The 19,251-nt window shown below is 41.1% G+C and overlaps 1 protein-coding gene across 1 annotated transcript; it reads right to left on the bottom strand.

Moving 5' to 3' along the window:
* Positions 1–13,760: 13,760 nt before the first annotated feature.
* Positions 13,761–18,940, bottom strand: LOC129039456 (HLA class II histocompatibility antigen, DR alpha chain). The gene is made up of 5 exons (XM_054493238.2): positions 18,767–18,940; positions 16,109–16,354; positions 15,342–15,623; positions 14,887–15,052; positions 13,761–14,156 (listed from the first exon to the last, which is right to left on the bottom strand). The coding sequence occupies exons 1-4, from the start codon at positions 18,846–18,848 to the stop codon at positions 14,898–14,900; spliced, it is 765 nt and encodes a 254-aa protein (XP_054349213.1). The 5' UTR covers positions 18,849–18,940; the 3' UTR covers positions 13,761–14,156; positions 14,887–14,897.
* Between the last annotated feature and the right edge of the window lie 311 nt (positions 18,941–19,251).

The following is a 19,251-nucleotide window of genomic DNA, read 5'->3' as shown; positions in this document are numbered from 1 at the left end:
TCCAGAAGGCAAGTGAACTGGTTAAGAAGATGGATGGCTCTGTTATCGTATTCTGTCTGAAGAGCAAAAAGTAGATAATTCAGAAGCTTATTTCAAAATAATAATCATTTGAACACAATTTCTCATGTGTCAGAGACAGCTATTATTTTAATATCTACCAAATTCAAAGTTTATTTTATGCATATTTTATTTTTAAATACATGTTACTTGTGCAAAGCAGCTTATCTTATAGGAATTGAATAAGCTGCTAGTCATGTCTTTTCTGTTTGATCCCACAGTTGCAACTTTACTCTTGCTTTATTCCCTGAGATGAAGATAAGATTTGTCTCACTTTATGTGAAACTTGTGGTGTGAAATTATAAGGTAGAATTAAAATGTATGGAATGAACATTTCCATGAAAATGCTTTCTGCTGCTAGTAGCAGAAAATCCAATCTAATTAGCTTTTTCTTTAACTCATTATCTCACATAGCAGATGGATCTAAGGCAGGGCATCTCCAGGGCTGCTCAATTAAGCAGGCCAGTAGCATCCCCAGTGATCCTGGAACTTCATAGCTCATCTCTTTACAGCACGTCAGCTTTCTGGAGAAGGTCGGAGGACACCTGCAGCAGCTTTAGGTTTCGTATTTTCTCACAACTTCCAAAGATAGGACACAAACTATTTCTTCTTGTGTCTCTTTATAAGGAGCAACTAAACTTTTCCTACTCCCTCCCTCACATGTTGGAAGAAACATGGGATCACATGGGTTCAGACAAGCCATGATTCAACCTTTGTGGAGTGGTCTTGACACATATGGGAAGAAAAGGAGCAAAATTGGGAGCAAAATGATAGAATAGAAAGTTCCACTGGTTGTGTCCCCTGCAAGGACATCAAGTTAACAACTACCTACACAGAAAAAAACAAAAAAAACAAAAAAAACAAAAAAAACCTTCATGAGAACCAAAAATCAGATGAGCACTCATAGCACCTGGTTTTAACTTTGTATCCCTGAAAGAGGCACTGAAGAGATAGGAAGAACAGTCCTGAATTGCTGACATGATAGAATACCAGGTAGAGATGTAAGGTTTTTGACTGTAGTGCCTGAATCCCAGATGGTACTTCTGGACACACTTGCCATCTGGGGGACCTTGCTATCTTACACAAAGGACAGAGGACTGGCTGGCTTTGCTAGCTGCTGATTGTAGAGCCCCAGGGCCTTGAGTGAATATAGGTAGCAGCCAGGGAGTGGTTGCAGCAGGCCTTAGGCAAGACTTGGCTGACAGACATAATAGCCAGTATAGAAAAGTACATAACCGACCTGATCGAGCTGAAAAACACACTATAAGATTTTTATAATGCAATAACAAGTATTAATAGCAGAATAGACCAAGCTGAGGAAAGAACCTCAGAGGTTGAAGACTGGCTTTCTGAAATAAGATGATCAGACAAGAATAGAGAAAAAAAATGAAAAGGAATGAGCCTAACCTTCAAGAAATATGGGATTATGTAGAGACAAAATCTACTACTCATTGGTGTCCCTGAAAGAGACGGGAAGAATGGAACAAATGTGGGAAACATATTTCAGGATATCATCCATGAGAAGTTCCCCAACCTAGATAGAGAGGCCAACATTCAAATTCAGGAAATGCTGAGAACCCCAGTAAGATACTTTACAAGATCATCCCCGAGACACATAATCATCAGATTCTCCAAGGTTGAAATGAAAGAAAAAAAAATGTTAAAGACAGCTAGAGAGAAAGGTCAGGTCACCTACAAAGGGAGGCCCATCAGACCAACATTGGGCCTTTCAGCAGAAACACTACAAGCCAGAAGAGATTGGGGGCCAAAATTCAGCATCCTTAAATGAAAGAAATTCCAGGCTGGGCGTAGTGGTTCACGCCTGTAATCCCAGCACTTAGGGAGACCAAGGTGGGCAGATCATGAGGTCAAGAGATCGAGACCATCGTGACCAACATGGTGAAACCCCATTTCTACTAAAAATACAAAAATTATCTGGTTGTGGTGGTGCATGCCTGTAATCCCAGCTGCTCAGGAGGCTGAGGCAGGAGAATCTCTTGAACCTGGGAGGCAGAGGTTGCAGTGAGCTGAGATTGCGCCACTGCACTCCAGTCTGGTGACAGAGTGAGACTCTGTCTCAAAAAAAAAGTAAGAAAAAAAAGAAATTCCAACCCAGGATTTCATACCTAGCCAAACTAAGCTTCCTAAGCAAAGGAGAAATAAGATCCTTTTCAGACACGTAAATGCCGAGGGAATTTATTACCACCAGACCTCCCTTACTAGAGCTTCTGAAGGAAGCATTGATTTTGGAAAGGAAAGACTGTTACCAGCCACTACAAAACACACTGAAGTACACAGACCAGTGACACTATAAAGCAATCACATAATCAAGTCTGCAAAATAACCAGCTAACATCAGGATGACAGGATCAAATTCACACATATCAATACTAACCTTGAATGTAAATGGGCTAAATGTCTCCTATTAAAAGGCACAGAGTGGTAAGCTGGATAAAAATATGAGACCCATTGGTATATTGTCTTCAAAAGACCCATCTCACATGATATAACATCCATAGACTGAAAATAAAGGGATGGATAAAAATCAACCAAGCAAATGGAAAACAGAAAAAAAGATAGAGGTTGCAATCCTAGTTTCAGAAAAAAAAAAGAATTCAAACCAACAAAGATAAAAAAGACAAAGAATGTTGAGGTGGGTGGATGACTTGAGGTCAGGAGTTCAAGACCAGCTCAGTGAACATGGTGAAACTCTGTCTCCACCAAAAATACAAAAATTAGCTGGGTGTTGTGGTGTGTACCTGTAATCCCAGCTACTCAGGAGGCTGAGACAAGAGAATCACTTGAACTCAGGAGGTGGAGGTTGCAGCGAGCCAAGATTGCACCACTACACTCCTGACTGGGTGTCAGAATGAGACTCCATTTAAAAAAAAAAGGGGGAGGGCATTATGTAATGGTCAAGGGTTCAATTCAACAAGAGGATTGAATTATCCTAAATATGTATTCACCTGTATTAGTCCACTATCATGCTGCTGATAAAGACATACCTGAGACTGGGCAATTTACAAAAGAAGGAGGTTTAATGGACTCACAGTTCCACATGGCTGGGGAGGCCTCATCATCATGGTGGAAGGTGAAAAGCACATCTCACATGGCAGCAGACAAGAGAAGAGGACTTGTGCAGGGAAACTCCCCTTCATAAAACCGTCAAATCTCATGAGACTTATTCACTATCACAAGAATAGCATGGGAAAGACCTACCCCATGATTCAATTACCTCCCACCAGGTCCCTCCCACAACACGTGGGTATTATGGGACCTACAATTCAAGGTGAGATTTGGGTGGGGACACAGCCAAACCATATCATTCCACCCCTGGCCCCTCCCAAATCTCATGTCCTCACATTTCGAAACCAATCTTGCCTTCTCAAGAGTCCCCCAAAGTCTTATTTCAATATTAACTCAAAGTCCATAGTCCAAATTCTCATCTGAGACAAGGCAAGTCCCTTCTGCCTATGAGCCTGTAAAATCAAAAGCAAGCTAGTTACTTCTTAGAAACAATGAGGGTACAGGCATTGGATAAATATACCCGTTCCAAATGGGAGAAACTGGCCAAAATGAAGGGGCTTAAAGGCCCCATGCAACTCTGAAATCCAGCAGAGCACTCAAATCTTAAACTCCAAAAAAAATGATCTCCTTTGACTCCATATCTCACATCCAGGACGTGCTGTTCAAGAGGTGGATTCCCCTGGTCTTGGGCAGCTCCACCCCTGTGGCTTTGCAGGATATAGCCTCCCTCCAAGCTGCTTTCATGGGCTAGCATTGAGTGGCTGCAGCTTTTCCAGTGCATGATGCAAGCTGTCAGTGGATCCATCATTCTGGAGTCTGGAGGATGGTGTTCCTCTTCTCAAAACTCCACTAGGCACTGCCCAGTGGGAACTCTGTGTGAGGGTGCCCACTCCACATTTCTCTTCTGCACTGTCCTAGCAGAGGTTCTCCATGAGTGCCCTGCCCAGGCAGCCAACTTCAGCCTGGACATCCAGGCATTTCCATACATCCTCTGAAATCTAGGTGGAGGTTCCCAAACCTAAATTCTTGACTTCTGTGTACCCGCAGGCTCAACACCACATAGAAGCTGCCAAGGCTTGGGGCTTGCATCCTGTGAAGCCGTGGCCTGAGCTCTATGTTGGCCCCTTTTAGTCACAGCTGGAGTGACTGAGACACAGGGCACCATGACCAAAGACTGCATACAGCCCAGGGACACTGGGCCTAGACTAAGAAACCATTTTTTCTTCGTAGGCCTCCAGGCCTGTGATAGGCACGTATGCTGTCAAGACCTCTGACAGGGCCAGGTGCAGTGGCTCACACCTGTAATCCCAGCACTTTGGGAGGCCGAGGTGGGTGGATCATGAGGTCAGGAGATCAAGACCATCCTGGCTAACACAGTGAAACCCCTTCTCTACTAAAAATACAAAAAATTAGCCAGGTGTGGTGGTGGGTGCCTGTAATGCCAGCTACTCAGGAGGCTGAGGCAGGAAAATAGCATGAACTCGGGAGGCAGACCTTGCAGTGAGCCGAGATCGTGCCACTGCACTCTGGCCTGGGCGACAGAGTGAGACTCCGTCAAAAAAGAAAAAAAACCTCTGACATGCCTTGGAGACATTTTCCCCATTGTCTTGATAGTTAACATTCAGCTCCTCATTACCCATGCAAATTTCCGCAGCCGGCTTGAATTTATCCTCAGAAAATTGGATTTTCTTTTCTATCGCATTGTCAAGCTGCAAATTTTCCAAACATTTATGCTCTGCTTCCCTTATAAAACTGAATGGCTTTAACAGCACCCAAGTAACCTCTTGAATGCTTTGCTGCTTAGAAATATCTTCTGCCAGACAACAAAAGCCAAAATTGACAAATGGGATCTAATTAAACTAAAGAGCTTCTGCACAGCAAAGGAAACTACCATCAGAGTGAACAGGCAGCCTACAAAATGGGAGAAAATTTTCGCAACCTACTCATCTGACAAAGGGCTAATATCCAGAATCTACAATGAACTCAAACAAATTTACAAGAAAAAAACAAACAACCCCATCAAAAAGTGGGTGAAGGACATGAACAGACACTTCTCAAAAGAAGACATTTATGCAGCCAAAAAACACATGAAAAAATGCTCACCATCACTGGCCATCAGAGAAATGCAAATCAAAACCACAATGAGATACCATCTCACACCAGTTAGAATGGCAATCATTAAAAAGTCAGGAAACAACAGGTGCTGGAGAGGATGTGGAGAAATAGGAACACTTTTACACTGTTGGTGGGACTGTAAACTAGTTCAACCCTTGTGGAAGTCAGTGTGGCGATTCCTCAGGGATCTAGAACTAGAAATTCCATTTGACCCAGCAATCCCATTACTGGGTATATACCCAAAGGACTATAAATCATGCTGCTATAAAGACACATGCACATGTATGTTTATTGCGGCATTATTTACAATAGCAAAGACTTGGAACCAACCCAAATGTCCAACAATGATAGACTGGATTAAGAAAATGTGGCACATATGCACCATTGAATACTATGCAGCCATAAAAAATGATGAGTTCACGTCCTTTGTAGGGACATGGATGAAACTGGAAGTCATCATTCTCAGTAAACTATCGCAAGAACAAAAAACCAAACACCGCATATTCTCACTCATAGGTGGGAATTGAACAATGAGAACACATGGACACAGGAAGGAGAACATCACACTTCGGGGACTGTTGTGGGGTCGGGGGAGGGGGGAGGGAGAGCATTGGGGGATATACCTAATGCTAGATGACAAGTTAGTGGGTGCAGTGCACCAGCATGGCACATGTATACATATGTAACTAACCTGCACATTGCGCTCATGTACCATAAAACCTAAAGTATAATAATAATAAAAATAAAGAAAGAAAGAAAGAAATGAAAAAAAAGAAAAAAGAAAATTCAACTGGGAGCAAATTAGATAATAATGAATAAATAATAGCTTAGTTACTACATTTAGTTACTACCTAGTGACTACAAATAATTAGCTACGTTTGATCTTAGGGCACTTTGTTTACTTTGTAGATACTTTTGATAGACTTTATTAAATAAATACAAGTATGTGTTGCAAAAAAAAAAAAAAGAAATATCTTCTACCAGATACCCTAAATCATCTCTCTCAAGTTCAAAGTTCCACAAATCTCTAGGACAGGGGCAAAATGCCACCAGTCTCTTTGCTAAAACATAATGAGTCACCTTTGCTACAGTTCCCAACAAGTTCCTCATTTCCATCTGAGACTACCTTAGCCTGGACTTTATTGTCCACATCACCATCAGCATTTTGGGCAAAGGCATTCAACAAGTCTCTAGGAAGTTCCAAACTTTCCCACATTTTCCTATCTTCTTCTGAGCCCTCCAAACTGTTCCAACCTCTGCCTGTTACCCAGTTCCAAAGTCACTTCCACATTTCAGGTATCTTTTCAGCAGCGCTCCACTCTACTGGTACCAATTTACTATATTAGTCTGTTATCATGCTGCTGACAAAGATACACCTGAGACTGGGCAATTTACAAAAGAAAGAGATTTAATGGACTGACAGTTTCACATGGCTAGGGAGGCCTCACAATCATGATGGAAGGTGAAAGTCACATCTCACATGGTGGCAGACAAGACAAGAAAACTTGTGCAGGGAAACTCCCCTTTATAAAACTATCAGATCTCATGAGACTTATTCACTATCACAAGAATAGCATGGGAAAGACCCGCCCCCATGATTCAGTTACCTCCCACCAGGTGCCTCCCATGGCATGTGAGAACTGTGGGAGCTACAATTCAAGGTGAGATTTGGATGGGAACACAACCAAACCATATCAGCACCCAACACAGGAACACCCAGATTCATAAAGCAAGTTCTTAGGGACCTTCAAAAGAGACTTAGACTCCCATGCAATAATACTTGGAGATGTTAACAACCCACTGATAATATTAGATCATCGAGACAAAAAATTATCAAAGATATTCAGGACTTGAACTCAGCACTGAATCAAATGGACCTGATAGGAAGTCAAATACTCCTCAGCAAATGCACAAGAACTGAAATCATAACAAACAATCTTTCAGACAACAGTGCAATCAAATTAGAAATTAAGACTAAGAAATTCATTCAAAACCATACAATTACATGGAAGTTGAACTGCCTGCTCCTGAATGACTTTTGTGTAAATAATGAAATTAAGGAAGAAACTGAGAAGTTCTTTAAAACTGATGAGAACAATGATACAACATACCAGAATCTCTGGGACACAGCTAAGACAGTGTTAGGAGGGAAATTTATAGCATCAAATGCCCACATGAAAAAGTTAGAAAGACCTCAATTTAACAACCTAACATCACAACTAAAAGAACTAGTCAACCAGGTACAAACCAATCTCAAGGCTAGCAGAAGACAAGAAATAACCCAAATCAGAGCTGAACTAAAGGAGATTGAGACAGAAAAAACAAAAACACTCAAAAGATCAATGAATCCACGAATTGGTTTCTTGAAAACAATTAATTAAAAAAAAGACCTCTAGTTAGACTAATAAAGAAGAAAAGAGAGAAGATTCAAATAATCACACTCAGAAATGGCAATGGGGATATTACCACTGACCCCACAGAAACTCAAATAACCATCAGAGAATATTAAAAACACCTCTATGCACATAAACTAGGAAACCTAGAAGAAATTGATAAATTTCTGGACATATACGCCCTCCCAAGACTGAACCAAGAAGAAATTGAATCCCTGAACAGACTAATAATGATCTCAGAAATTAAATCAGTAATAAGTAGACTACCAATCAAAAAAAACCCTAGGACTAGAATAATTCACCGCTGAATTCTGCCTGATGTACAAAGAAGAGCTGGTACCATTCCTGTTATAATTATTCCAAAAAATTGAGGAAAAGGGATACCTCTCTAACTATTCTATGAGGCCGGCATCATCCTCATACCAAAACCTGGTGGAGACACACACACAAAAGAAAACTTCAGGCAAATATTATTGATGAAGATTGATGCAAAAATCCTCCACAAAATACTGGCAAACCGAATCCAGCAGTACATTAAAAAGCTAATCTACAATGATCAAATATGCTTTATCCCGGTGATGCAATGTTAGTTCAACATATGCAAATCAATAAATTTGATACATTACATAAACAGTACTAAAGACAGAAGCCACATGATTAGCTCAATAGATGCAGGAATGGCTTTTGATAAAATTCAATATCCCTTCATGTTAAAAACTCTTAATAAACTGAGTATTAAGTGAACTTAACTTAAAATAATAAGAGCCTTTTGTGACAACCCCACAGCTAATACCATACTAAATGGGAAAAAGCTGGAAGCATTCCCCTTGAAAACCAGTGCAAGACAAGGATACCCTCTTTCACTACTCCTATCCAACATAGTATTGGAAGTCTTGGCCAGGGCAATCATACAAGAAAAAGAATTAAAGGGCATCCAAACAGGAAGAGAGGAAGTTGAACTATGCCTCTTTGTAGATGGCATGATCCTATATCATGAAAACCCCATAGTCTCAGCCCAAAAGCTCTTTAAGCTAATGAACAACTTCAGCAAAGTCTTGGCATACAAAATTAATGTGGAAAAATTACTAACATTCCTAAACACCACAACAGTCAAGCTGAGAGCCAAATCAGGAACATAATCCCATTCATGATTGACACACACACACAAAATACCTAGGAATACAGCTAACCACAGAGGAGAAAGATCTCTACAAGGAAAACTACAAACCACTGCTCAAAGAAATTAGAGATGACGCAAATAAATGGAAAAAATATCGTGTTCATGGAAAAGGAAGAATCAATATTGGCTGGGCGCGGTGGCTCACACCTGTAATCCCAGCACTTCAGGAAGCTGAGGCAGGCGAATCACCTGAGGTCAGGAATTTGAGACCAGCCTGGCCAACATGGTGAAACCCCATCTTTAGTAAAAATACAAAAAAATTATCCAGGTGTGATGGTGTGCACTTGTAATCCCAGCTACTAGGGAGGCTGAGGCAGGAGAATTGCCTGAACTCCAGAGGCGGAGGTTGCAGTGAGCCGAAATCGAGCCATTGCACTCCAGCCTGGGCGACAGAGCCAGACTCTATCTCAAAAAAAAAAATAAAGGAAAAATCAATATGATGAAAGTGACCATACTCCCACAAAGCAATTAGAGAATAGTTTATCCGTTTCTTTCTCTTTCTTTCTTTCTTTTTCTTTCTTTCTTCCTTCCTTCTTTTCTTTCTTTCTTCCTTCCTTTCTTTCTTTTTCTTTCTTTCTTCTTTCTTTCCTTCTTTCCTGTCTTTCTTTCTCTCTCTTTCTTTCTCTCTTCCTTTTCTTTCTCCTTCCTTCCTTCTTTCCTTTCTTCCTTTCTCCCTCCCTTCCTTCCTCCCTCCCTCCCTCCTTCCCTTCTTCCTTCCTTCTTTTTCGTCTCTTTCTCCTCCCTTCCTTCCTTCCTTCCATCTTTCCTTTCTTCCTTCCTCCCTCCCTCCCTTCTTTTTTCCTTCCTTTCTTCTTTCCTTTCTTTTTTTCTCCCTCCCTCCCTTCCTTCCTCCCTCCCTTCTTTTTTCTCCTTCCCTCCTTCCTTCCTTCCTTCCTCCCTCCCTCCCTCCCTTCCTTCCTTTTGGAGACAGGATCTTGCTCTGTCAGATAGGCCGAAGTGCAGTGGCTCACTGCAGCCTCAAATTCCTGGGCTTCAGCAATCCTCCCATCTCAGCCTCCCAAGTAGCTGTGACTATAGAAGCATGCCACCACATCCACCTGATACAAAACAAAAACAAAAACAAAACAAAACAAAACATTTGGCCAGGCATGGTGGCTCATGCCTGTAATCTCAGCACTTTGGGAGGCCGAGGCAAGTGGATCACGAGGTCATGAGATCAAGACCATCCTGGCCAACATGGTGAAACCCCGTCTCTACTAAAAATACAAAAATTAGCTGGGCGTGGTGTTGTGCACCTGTAGTCTCAGCTACTCGGGAGGCTGAGGCAGAAGAATTGCTTGAACCTGGGAAGTGGAGGTTGCAGTGAGCCGAGATCGCGCCACTGCACTCCAGCCTGGCAACAGAGTGAGACTCCGTCTCAAAAAAAAAAAAAAAATGTAGACACTGGGGTCTTGTTATGCTGTCAGGCTGGTCTCAAATTCCTGGCCTCAATTTATCCTTCCTCCTTGGCCTCCCAAAGTGCTGGGATTACAGGTATAAGCCATCATACTTGGCTAAGTTTGGCAGTTTCTTGAAAAACTAAACATATATTTCCATATGACCCATGAATTATATCCAGACATTTATACCAGAGAAATGAAAACTCATGAACTCATGCTCATAGAAAAACCTTACACACACGTTCAAAACAGCTTTATTTGTAATGACCCCAAACTAGAAACAGCCAAAATGTCCTTCAATAGGCAAATAGTTAAGCAAACTGTGCTGCATTTAGACCATGGAATACTACTTAGCAATAGTAAAAAACCAGATTGTCGACACATGCAGCAGCTTGGATGGATCTCAAGGGTATTATGCTAAGTGAAAAACACCAGTCACATACTGCATGATTCCATTTAACTAGCATTTTCAAAATGACACTATTCTAGAGATTAATAGCAAAGAAATTAGTGGTTTTAAGTTGTTAAGGTGAATGTGTGGGGGAAATTTGGCTGTAAAGGGAAGCATGATGAAGATCTCTGTGATACGGAATAGCACTGTGCTTGATTGTGGTGGTGGTTACATGAATCTACAAATGTGATAAGATATATGCATAAAACTATACACACACATTGTATCAAGGTATTTTCTTGGTTTTGCTACTGTGCTATAATTACTTAAAATATAAACATTTGGAGAAACTGGGTGAAGGCGTATGCAGAATGTCTCTGTACTGTCTTTGCAATTTCCCATGAATCTATAATTATTTTAAAATAAAAAAATATTAAAATGGCTTTCTTGTTGAAATCCCAAACCCCAGAATACCAAATGCTGGCAAGGATATAGAACAACAGGGATTCTCATTCATTGCTGGTAGGAATGCAAAATGATACAGCCATTTTGGAAGATATTCTAGTTGTTTCTTACAAAGCTAAACATACTCTTACCATATGATCCAACAATTACACTTCTATGTATTTATCCAAAATGGAAAACTTGTGTCTGCACAAACATCTGTTCATGGATGTTTATAGCAGCTTTATTCATAATTGCCAAAAATTAGAAGCAACCAAGATGTCCTTCAATAGATTAATGGGTAAATAAACCATAGTACATTTATACAATGGAGTATTATTTAACATTAAAGAAAAATAAGCTATCAAGCTATGACAATATACTCAGGAAACCTGTATGCATGTGGCTAAGCAAAAGAATCTCATCTGAAAAAGCTCTATACTGTATGATTACAAGTATGTGACATTCTGAAAAAGGCAAAATAATAGTAAATAGCTCAGAGAATGCCAATGGTTCAGAGGGAGGAGGGAAGGATGAGTAGATGGAGGCTGGGGCATTTTTAGACCAGTGAAGCTATTTTGTATGATCTTGTAATGGTGGATATATGATATTATGTATTTGTCAGAACCCATATAACTGTGTAATACAGAGTGAACCCTCGTATAACTATGAACTTTAGTTAATAATAATTATTAGTATTGGTTCGTCAAGTGTACCACATTAATACAGGATGTTAAGCATTGTAGAAACTGGGGATGGGGGAGCTCTCTATACAATTTCTGCAATTTTTCTGTTAAAACAGCTCTAAAAATAAAAGTCTATTAAAATGGTTTTCCTTTTTTTTTGGAGCTGGAGTCTCGCTCTGTCGCCCAGGCTGGAGTGCAGTGGTGCGATCTCGGCTCACTGCAAGCTCTGCCTTTCGGGTTCATGCCATTTTCCCGCCTCAACCTCTCGAGTAGCTGGGACTACAGGCACCTGCCACCACACCCAGCTCATTTTTTGTTTTTTTTTTAGTAGAGACGGGGTTTCACCATGTTAGCCAGGATGGTCTCGATCTCCTGACCTCATGATCCGCCCGCCTCAGCCTCCCAAAGTGCTGGGATTACAGGCGTGAGCCACCGCACCTGGCCAAAAATGGTTTTCTTACATGGTAGTATATGGGTTTACTTTTTCTTTCTTAATCCATACTTGTCTAAGTTTTAGTGTATTCTCTGTGTTAAGCTATTTATTTTATAATAAAGTTTGTAGTCATGTAAGAAAGACACTCGTACCTATTCTACCGTCAGTAGTCTCAAGATTCTGCTTTGATTCTCTGAACCAACAGTAGGGAAACTTTTTTTTTTTTTTTTTTTTTTTTTTTTTTTTTTTTTTTTTGAGACGGAGTCTCAGTCTGTTGCCAGGCAGGAGCGCAGTGGTGCAATCTCGGCTCACTGCAACCTCTGCCTCCCAGATTCAAGTGATTCTCCTGCCTCAACCTCCAGGGTAGCTGGGATTACAGGCGCCTATTACCACGCCCGGCTAATTTTTGTATTCTTAGTAGAGATGGGGTTTCACCATGTTGGCCAGGATGGTCTTGATCTCCTGACCTTGTGATCCACCCACCTCGTCCTCCCAAAGTGCTGGATTACAGGCATGAGTCACTGGGCCCAGCCGAGAAACTTCTTATTTATTAGTAAGGCTTAGAAGGTCATGATGCTTTGGTTTATCCTTGTTTTGTTTAGCTTCTCTTAGATTTTTATCATCAGGCTATAGAAATTTTGAGAAAAACAACAGAATGTATAATTTTTTGCAATATTTTATTATCACTAAGCATGTATCTAATTACTTTGCTTGCGTTTTCCTTTTAATTTTGATATTAATTCAATGTAGTAAAAATTAACACCAGTATTTTCATGAATAATGTGAGGCTAAGTTAAGTAAGATACCAGTGAAAACATACCTAGTAAATGATACAGCCAAGATGAAACCCAAGCCTAACTCATTTCAACAGCATTTATTTGCAGTCTACCACACTATCATGAATAGTTTATCTTTGTGGTTTATGGCAGGTTCTGGAAACTATTTAATTAGAAATAAATATCAAGTCATAGTTTTATAGACAAATGAGCAACAGTTCATTGTGTTTCAAATATTCTTTCCTCTCATCTTAATGTCGTATCTTTCTCCCCAACCCCAAATTTCACTCAGCTTTTCCACTCAAAGACACATCTTCAAATATAAGATGGTTTCAAGAATCAGTCAGACTACCCTCTCGGTAATAAAATAGGCATCTGAGACTATGTCTAACAGAATGGGTAAGGCCAGTCTTCGGTGTCCAATCTCTTTGCTCATTAAATCTGGAATGAACAATGTTGGTATGTAAATCCTGCAATGTTTATATATTCTTCTCTGTTCCTTCTCCCCACTCTAAACCCATCTGCTCCCCTCCATCCCATGCATTCTGAGATCCATACTTTGGGGTTTCAGATTCACTCTACTGAAGATACAGTTATATCATTGCTCAGTAGAGATCTCCCAACAAACCAACTCCACTTTAGGTTTTCCTGATGAGGACTAGACCACAACAAGAGGGTTGCCTGCAGATGCACAAAATGAGACCAAGCCCAGATGAACCGGGATATGTCTGATGAATTCTAGAATGTATAAGATAAATTCAGCATTCAGATATTTTACCAGGAAAGGATCACATATATTCCCCAGGACTGACTCCCCACCCCACACCGCCACCCAAAGAACTGGCTTAAACACCAAAAATTCCACCCAAGATCATCAAAATAGTTTATTGTGTTCAGAAAAATCACAGGTTGAGGAAACCTTAAACAATAAGTACACAAGAGATGCCCCCATGGGGCATTCCATAGCAGAGACAGACTCCTGTATGTTTTATTCCAGAGGCATTGCATGGTGATGATAAAATGATGGGAAATAGAGGAAAATAGATACAGGAAAAGGCAATAGACAGGGAAGCCAGATAGATATTAGAGTACGGACCAATTGAGGAGGCATAACCACACTTGGGATGGCTATAGGGCTGGAAAATGCTGAAGATGACTGCTTTCACTGAGGTCAAGGATTGGAATGTTGACAGTTTTGTAAAGCCATTAAAGCAGAAGTTTCTTCAGTGATCTTCTCTCTAAGAAACACCATCACCTATAGCAAGACACACATAGTTACTAAGGAATTTAAGATCAGTTTTGAGCTCCTTGCTTCAGATTCCTTCCTCTTCTCTCTTAATCCTTTGACTTTGCAAAATTCTTTCAATGTTCATCTAACCTTTCCAACATGAACTAACTGTATATCCTACTCTCCAACTGAACATAATAAGCAACCATGCTTTACCTTTTTTTAGAGTTTCTGATACTACATTTGAGACTAAAGGAGCAAAAGCAGGCTTTGTCCTCTAAGAGATTCCCATTTCATGCAATGAATTGACCCTAACCTGAAAGGAGCCAGGATCTGGAAATGCTTCTGAACTGATGACCTGCCCCAGGAAATACAAGCTAGGATGTGCCCAAATCTTGAGGCTTATTTTTCTAGATCCCTAGACTCAGTATTTTCTAGATCCCTAGACTCCGTATTCTAATGTATTTTCTAGATCCTAAGACTCAGTATTCTAATGTGAAACAATGGTTTTAGGTACTGGAGATGATTTCTAAGACTGGAGCTGTGATCGAGGTGCCCATCTATGGAAAGGGATGACAGACCCTGAAGCTTTGGGATACCAGATGATACCAATGTCTGATTCGTTCTAGCAAAGAGAAATCAAGAGCCACATCTGTTCCTACCTTGTCTCTTAAATGCATTACATTTCCTTTCCCCACCCTATTTTCCTGCCTCAGATATCCCCATATATGTCTTCCTCTGACCACACCTAACTCACCTCCATGTGCCTCACAGAGGCCCCCTGCGTTCTGCTGCATTGCTCTTGCGCACACCCTTGATGATGAAGATGGTCCCAATGATGATGCCCACCAGACCCACAATCAGGCCCAGGGCACACACCACGTTCTCTTTAGTCTCTGGGAGAGAGCTTGGAGCATCAAACTCTGGGGGGAAATAAGGCAGAGTACATGGTAATGAGTGTGGGAAGAAGTAACACTCAGAATCAAATGTAGGGTACTTAATAAAGAGAAAAGTTATTCATAGATTAAAGAAGAGGAAGACTGAATGATGTATTGAGAGAATTACAGATTAAAAAGAGGAGGAAGCTGGGTAGTAGGAGAAGACAGTTATATTAATTGTAGCAGATATTATGAAACAGTTAGAACACCGAGTTTCACACAAGCATCACAGGAGGAAACCTTGAAATAAAGGAGATTGAGTGATGGTCCATACCCCAGTGCTTGAGAAGAGGCTCATCCAAGCCCCAGTGCTCCACTTTGCAGTCGTAAACATCCTCAGTTGAGGGCAGGAAGGGGAGATAGTGGAACTTGCGGAAAAGATGGTCTTCCCTGGGCAGGAAGACTGTCTCTGACACTCCTGTGGTGACAGGTTTTCCATTTAGAAGCCACGTGACATTGACCACTGGTGGGGTGAACTTGTCGATGAAACAGATGAGGACGTTGGGCTCTCTCAGCTCCACAGGGCTGTTTGTGAGCACAGTTACCTCTGGAGGTACTGGGGGACACATGACAGACATGACAGAAATCAGCCATCACTGCTTAGGCTCACCCCTCTCCCTCCCATGCTCAATTGTAGTACAAACCTATCTAAAAACCCTAAAGCTGAAAAAGTAGTTGAAATTGTGCCCTGAGAAATCTATGTCACATCCTCAGATAACAATCTCTGACAGCACACCCTCCCCAAGAAATTGAGCCAATATTGAGGTATAAGATATCCAAGGACCTCTGGCTCCCCCAGCATGAACTTAGGGCAATGACTTCATAGGAGACCATGGATGACAGAGACAAGACTTGAGCACATCAAGATAGGATCAAACCCATAAAGTTCTCAGACCTCTGGCATGAGAATTTGGGGCTTGTTTATGGAAAGTTAGGCCCTTGGAGGGAAAATCAGTTACAATAATCTAACACAAAGAGCTGAAGCAAATACTTTCAAACTATGGATTCCCATGTCCAGGAGTGCAGCAGAGAGGGAGGTACCATTGGTGATCGGAGTATAGTTGGAGCGCTTTGTCATGATTTCCAGGTTGGCTTTATCCACAGCTATGTTGGCCAATGCACCTTGAGCCTCAAAGCTGGCAAATCGTCCAAATTCTTCAAGCCGCCAGACTGTCTCCTTCTTTGCCATATCCACGTGGAAAATCTCATCACCATCAAAGTCAAACATAAATTCGCCTGATTGGTCAGGATTCAGATAGAACTCGGCCTGGATGATCACATGTTCTTCTGAAAGGCAAGAAATGGAGAAAGAGAGTTGGGTGGGGGGAATCAGGAGAGGGAAATAAATAACCCACATACATGTAGGCAGGAAGTGGTGGAGAGAGATTGGGCCAAGAGGAATGAAAGAATGATGATGAGTAGGGATGAGTGACAAGACAAGATCTGGGTGAAGGGCATGCTGCTGAACAAAGCTGGGAGGGGAGAAACAAGAAGGACTGGTTATAAAGAGGGTGAATTGAAGGAGATGAGGGCTAAAGAACCCATAGTCTTGTGAAGCTGTTGTTTGGCTCCATGTTACTAGCTGAGAAATTATTTTCTTTTTAGAAATCCAGCAGCAGCCCCTAAAGAGAAATGTTCTCTCACTTTCTTTACCCAGGCATTAAATACACTTAGGCCGGAATTCCAGAGCATCTCTTTCTCAGAACGTTGTACTCTAAGAAGAGAGAAACGCTGTTTGAAAGGTTGGGTTTTAAACTCTGGGATCAAATAAAATCTTGAATTCTTTTTCAGCAACTTACCTAGTGATCTTGAGCAGATTATTCTACCTATTTATGTGTAGTTTTCCTATTATGTAGCCCTGCTGTGGTTTTGATCCTGTCAGGGGTTTGTTTTTAAGATTAAATGAGATAAGGTGAGTAATTTCTTAATATATCAACAAGCCTGTAACAAGCACTGTTTATATTTTAGAGTCAGAAGCTTCTTTTTATTTAGGGGCCAAATCTATGGAAAATATAACTGGGGACTGAAGTACTCCAAAAATTAAGACTGAGACCTTGTAGTGTCGTAGACCCCCTGCTTCCCAGCATCCAAACCCACACGGTGGTTACCTCTATGAGAAGGTTCTCATCTGGATTGACCTTGGCAATTCCACCTTTTATCTTAATGCCCTTTAAATTGGGACTGTTATTATGGAAGATGTTCTATTATGATTGACACTGAGAATAACCAACACCAAGGGAATAATGAACATGAAAAAGGAAAGCTACACTTGGAGAGTATGCTGCCTCTGTGGAGTGTGTTGATGAGTGGGAGATTTTTTTTTTTCCTTAGTCTTCAAAGATAAGGCGAGATATTTTGTTTTGTTTTGGTTTGGTTGTTTGCGACAGAGTCTTGCTCTATCACCAGGCTGGAGTGCAGTGGCGCCATCTCAGCTCACTGCAACCTCCGCCTCCCAGGTTCAAGCAATCCTCCTGCCTCAGCCTCCCAAGTAGCTGGGACTACAGGCGTGTGCCACCATACCCACCTAATTTTTTGTATTTTTAGTAGAGACGGGGTTTCACCATGTTGCCCAGGATGGTCTCAATCTCATGACCTCATGATCCGCCTGCCTCGGCCTCCCAAAGTGCTGGGATTACAGGCGTGAGCCACCATGCCCGGCCGAGGTGAGAGATTTTAATGTTTGACTGTGTATTGATAAACCTAGGAATTTATTTACCATTTACGTCTATGCAAACACACACAAATATACTAGCTGCCTCTTCACAAACCAAGGGAAGAGCCTCTATCTTTCCAGGTAAGTATCCCTATGTATGGCTCTTTTGGGGCAATAGAAATCTACAATTGCCACTATGGGTATGGGAGCTGGGTTATTACTTTGCTTATTTCAAGTCTACCTGACACCTTCTGTGGGGGTCACTCTGGGTGAAGAATACTTTTCTACAGTACATCTTTACAACAACACCAATGTTGCTCTGGAGATGAGAGAGAATAATATCAGATTCCCCACTTCCTTACTTATTTTTCTACTCTCTTGGAAATATTACTAAGTTAACATGATATAAGATCTACTGTATCATGGAGATGGGAAGGCAGGGAATGGCTATCACTGACCCATGAGGCAACTCATCTCAGCATGCCTTCCCTCCCCTTTTCCTGGGGTAAATTGTTGCTTTTTGATGACTTTTCCTTCTAGTAATCTTCAACACAATATATGTGCTCAATATATACCGACAGGATTTACACTCCAAAAGATAACTACTGTATCATGTATTCAGATAAGAACAGGGCTAATAACTTTTCTTTTTTTTTTTTTCATTTAATTCTAGCAAAACTATGTGTGGTTTTTAGTTTTTAATTTTACTAATTTTCCAGAAAGAATAATTAAAGCCCAGAAATACAACTTGTTAATGCTTGCCAGAAAATATTCTTCCTCCCCCACCCCCAGTTTGGCTTGTAGCAGGACCGTGCTATTCATCAATACACAACTCAGTTTTGATCCTCTAAACCAAATTTGACTTACTTCAGTTTGTGGTGGGGGAAGAACTCCACCAAACCACAATTTGTTATACTTTCTGTCTAGACCACGTAATACCTGTCACACTTTTCTTTCACTCCACATATTATCTTCCAAATGTCCATAGTTCATTTCTCCAATGCTTCATAGTCTATTGTCCCAGATTTCATTCCCCCAGCACCTACCTTTGATAGCCCGTGATTCCTGAGCGCTCATCAGCACAGCTATGATGAAAACTCCTAGCATGGGGACTCCACTTACGGCCATTTTCTTCTTGGGTGCTCTGTTGGGAGTCAGGAGAGCTCGGGAGTGAAGCAGAACAGATAAGAATAAAAGAAAAGAGAATGTGGGGTGTAATAGAGTCTGACCATTAAAATGCAAATCAATTACTCATTGGCCAATCAGAAAAATATTTTGAGATGACGCATCTGTTGCTAGGGGAAGGGTTCTTGCAAAAGGTCCAGGACACAAGATACTCAGTTCATTGGATAAACAAGTAAAGTTCTTAATCAAACAAACAGGACAACAACGACAACAAATCAAGTATTTAAGACTGTTAGTCAATCACGGACAGACTCTTTAATCCCAATCTGAGTTCTAGACAGGGATATACCTGAAGCACATTAGTGAGAATAGAATCAATGGAAACACCTAAAGTGAGAGATAAATA

The sequence above is a fragment of the Pongo pygmaeus genome, chromosome 5, assembly GCF_028885625.2.
Source record: "Pongo pygmaeus isolate AG05252 chromosome 5, NHGRI_mPonPyg2-v2.0_pri, whole genome shotgun sequence".
Lineage (NCBI taxonomy): Eukaryota > Metazoa > Chordata > Mammalia > Primates > Hominidae > Pongo > Pongo pygmaeus.
Note: the sequence above shows the minus strand (reverse complement) of the source record. Positions and strands in the feature narration are given on the sequence as shown.

Coding starts and splice junctions, on each gene's coding strand:
- LOC129039456 (XM_054493238.2), bottom strand. CDS start 18,848: ATGGCCGTAAGTGGAGTCCCCATGCTAGGAGTTTTCATCATAGCTGTG. Junction 16,355..18,766: donor GGAATCACGGGCTATCAAAG/GTAGGTGCTGGG, acceptor CTTGCCTTTCAG/AAGAACATGTGATCATCCAG. Junction 15,053..15,341: donor GCCTCTTCTCAAGCACTGGG/GTATGGACCATC, acceptor ATTTCCCCCCAG/AGTTTGATGCTCCAAGCTCT.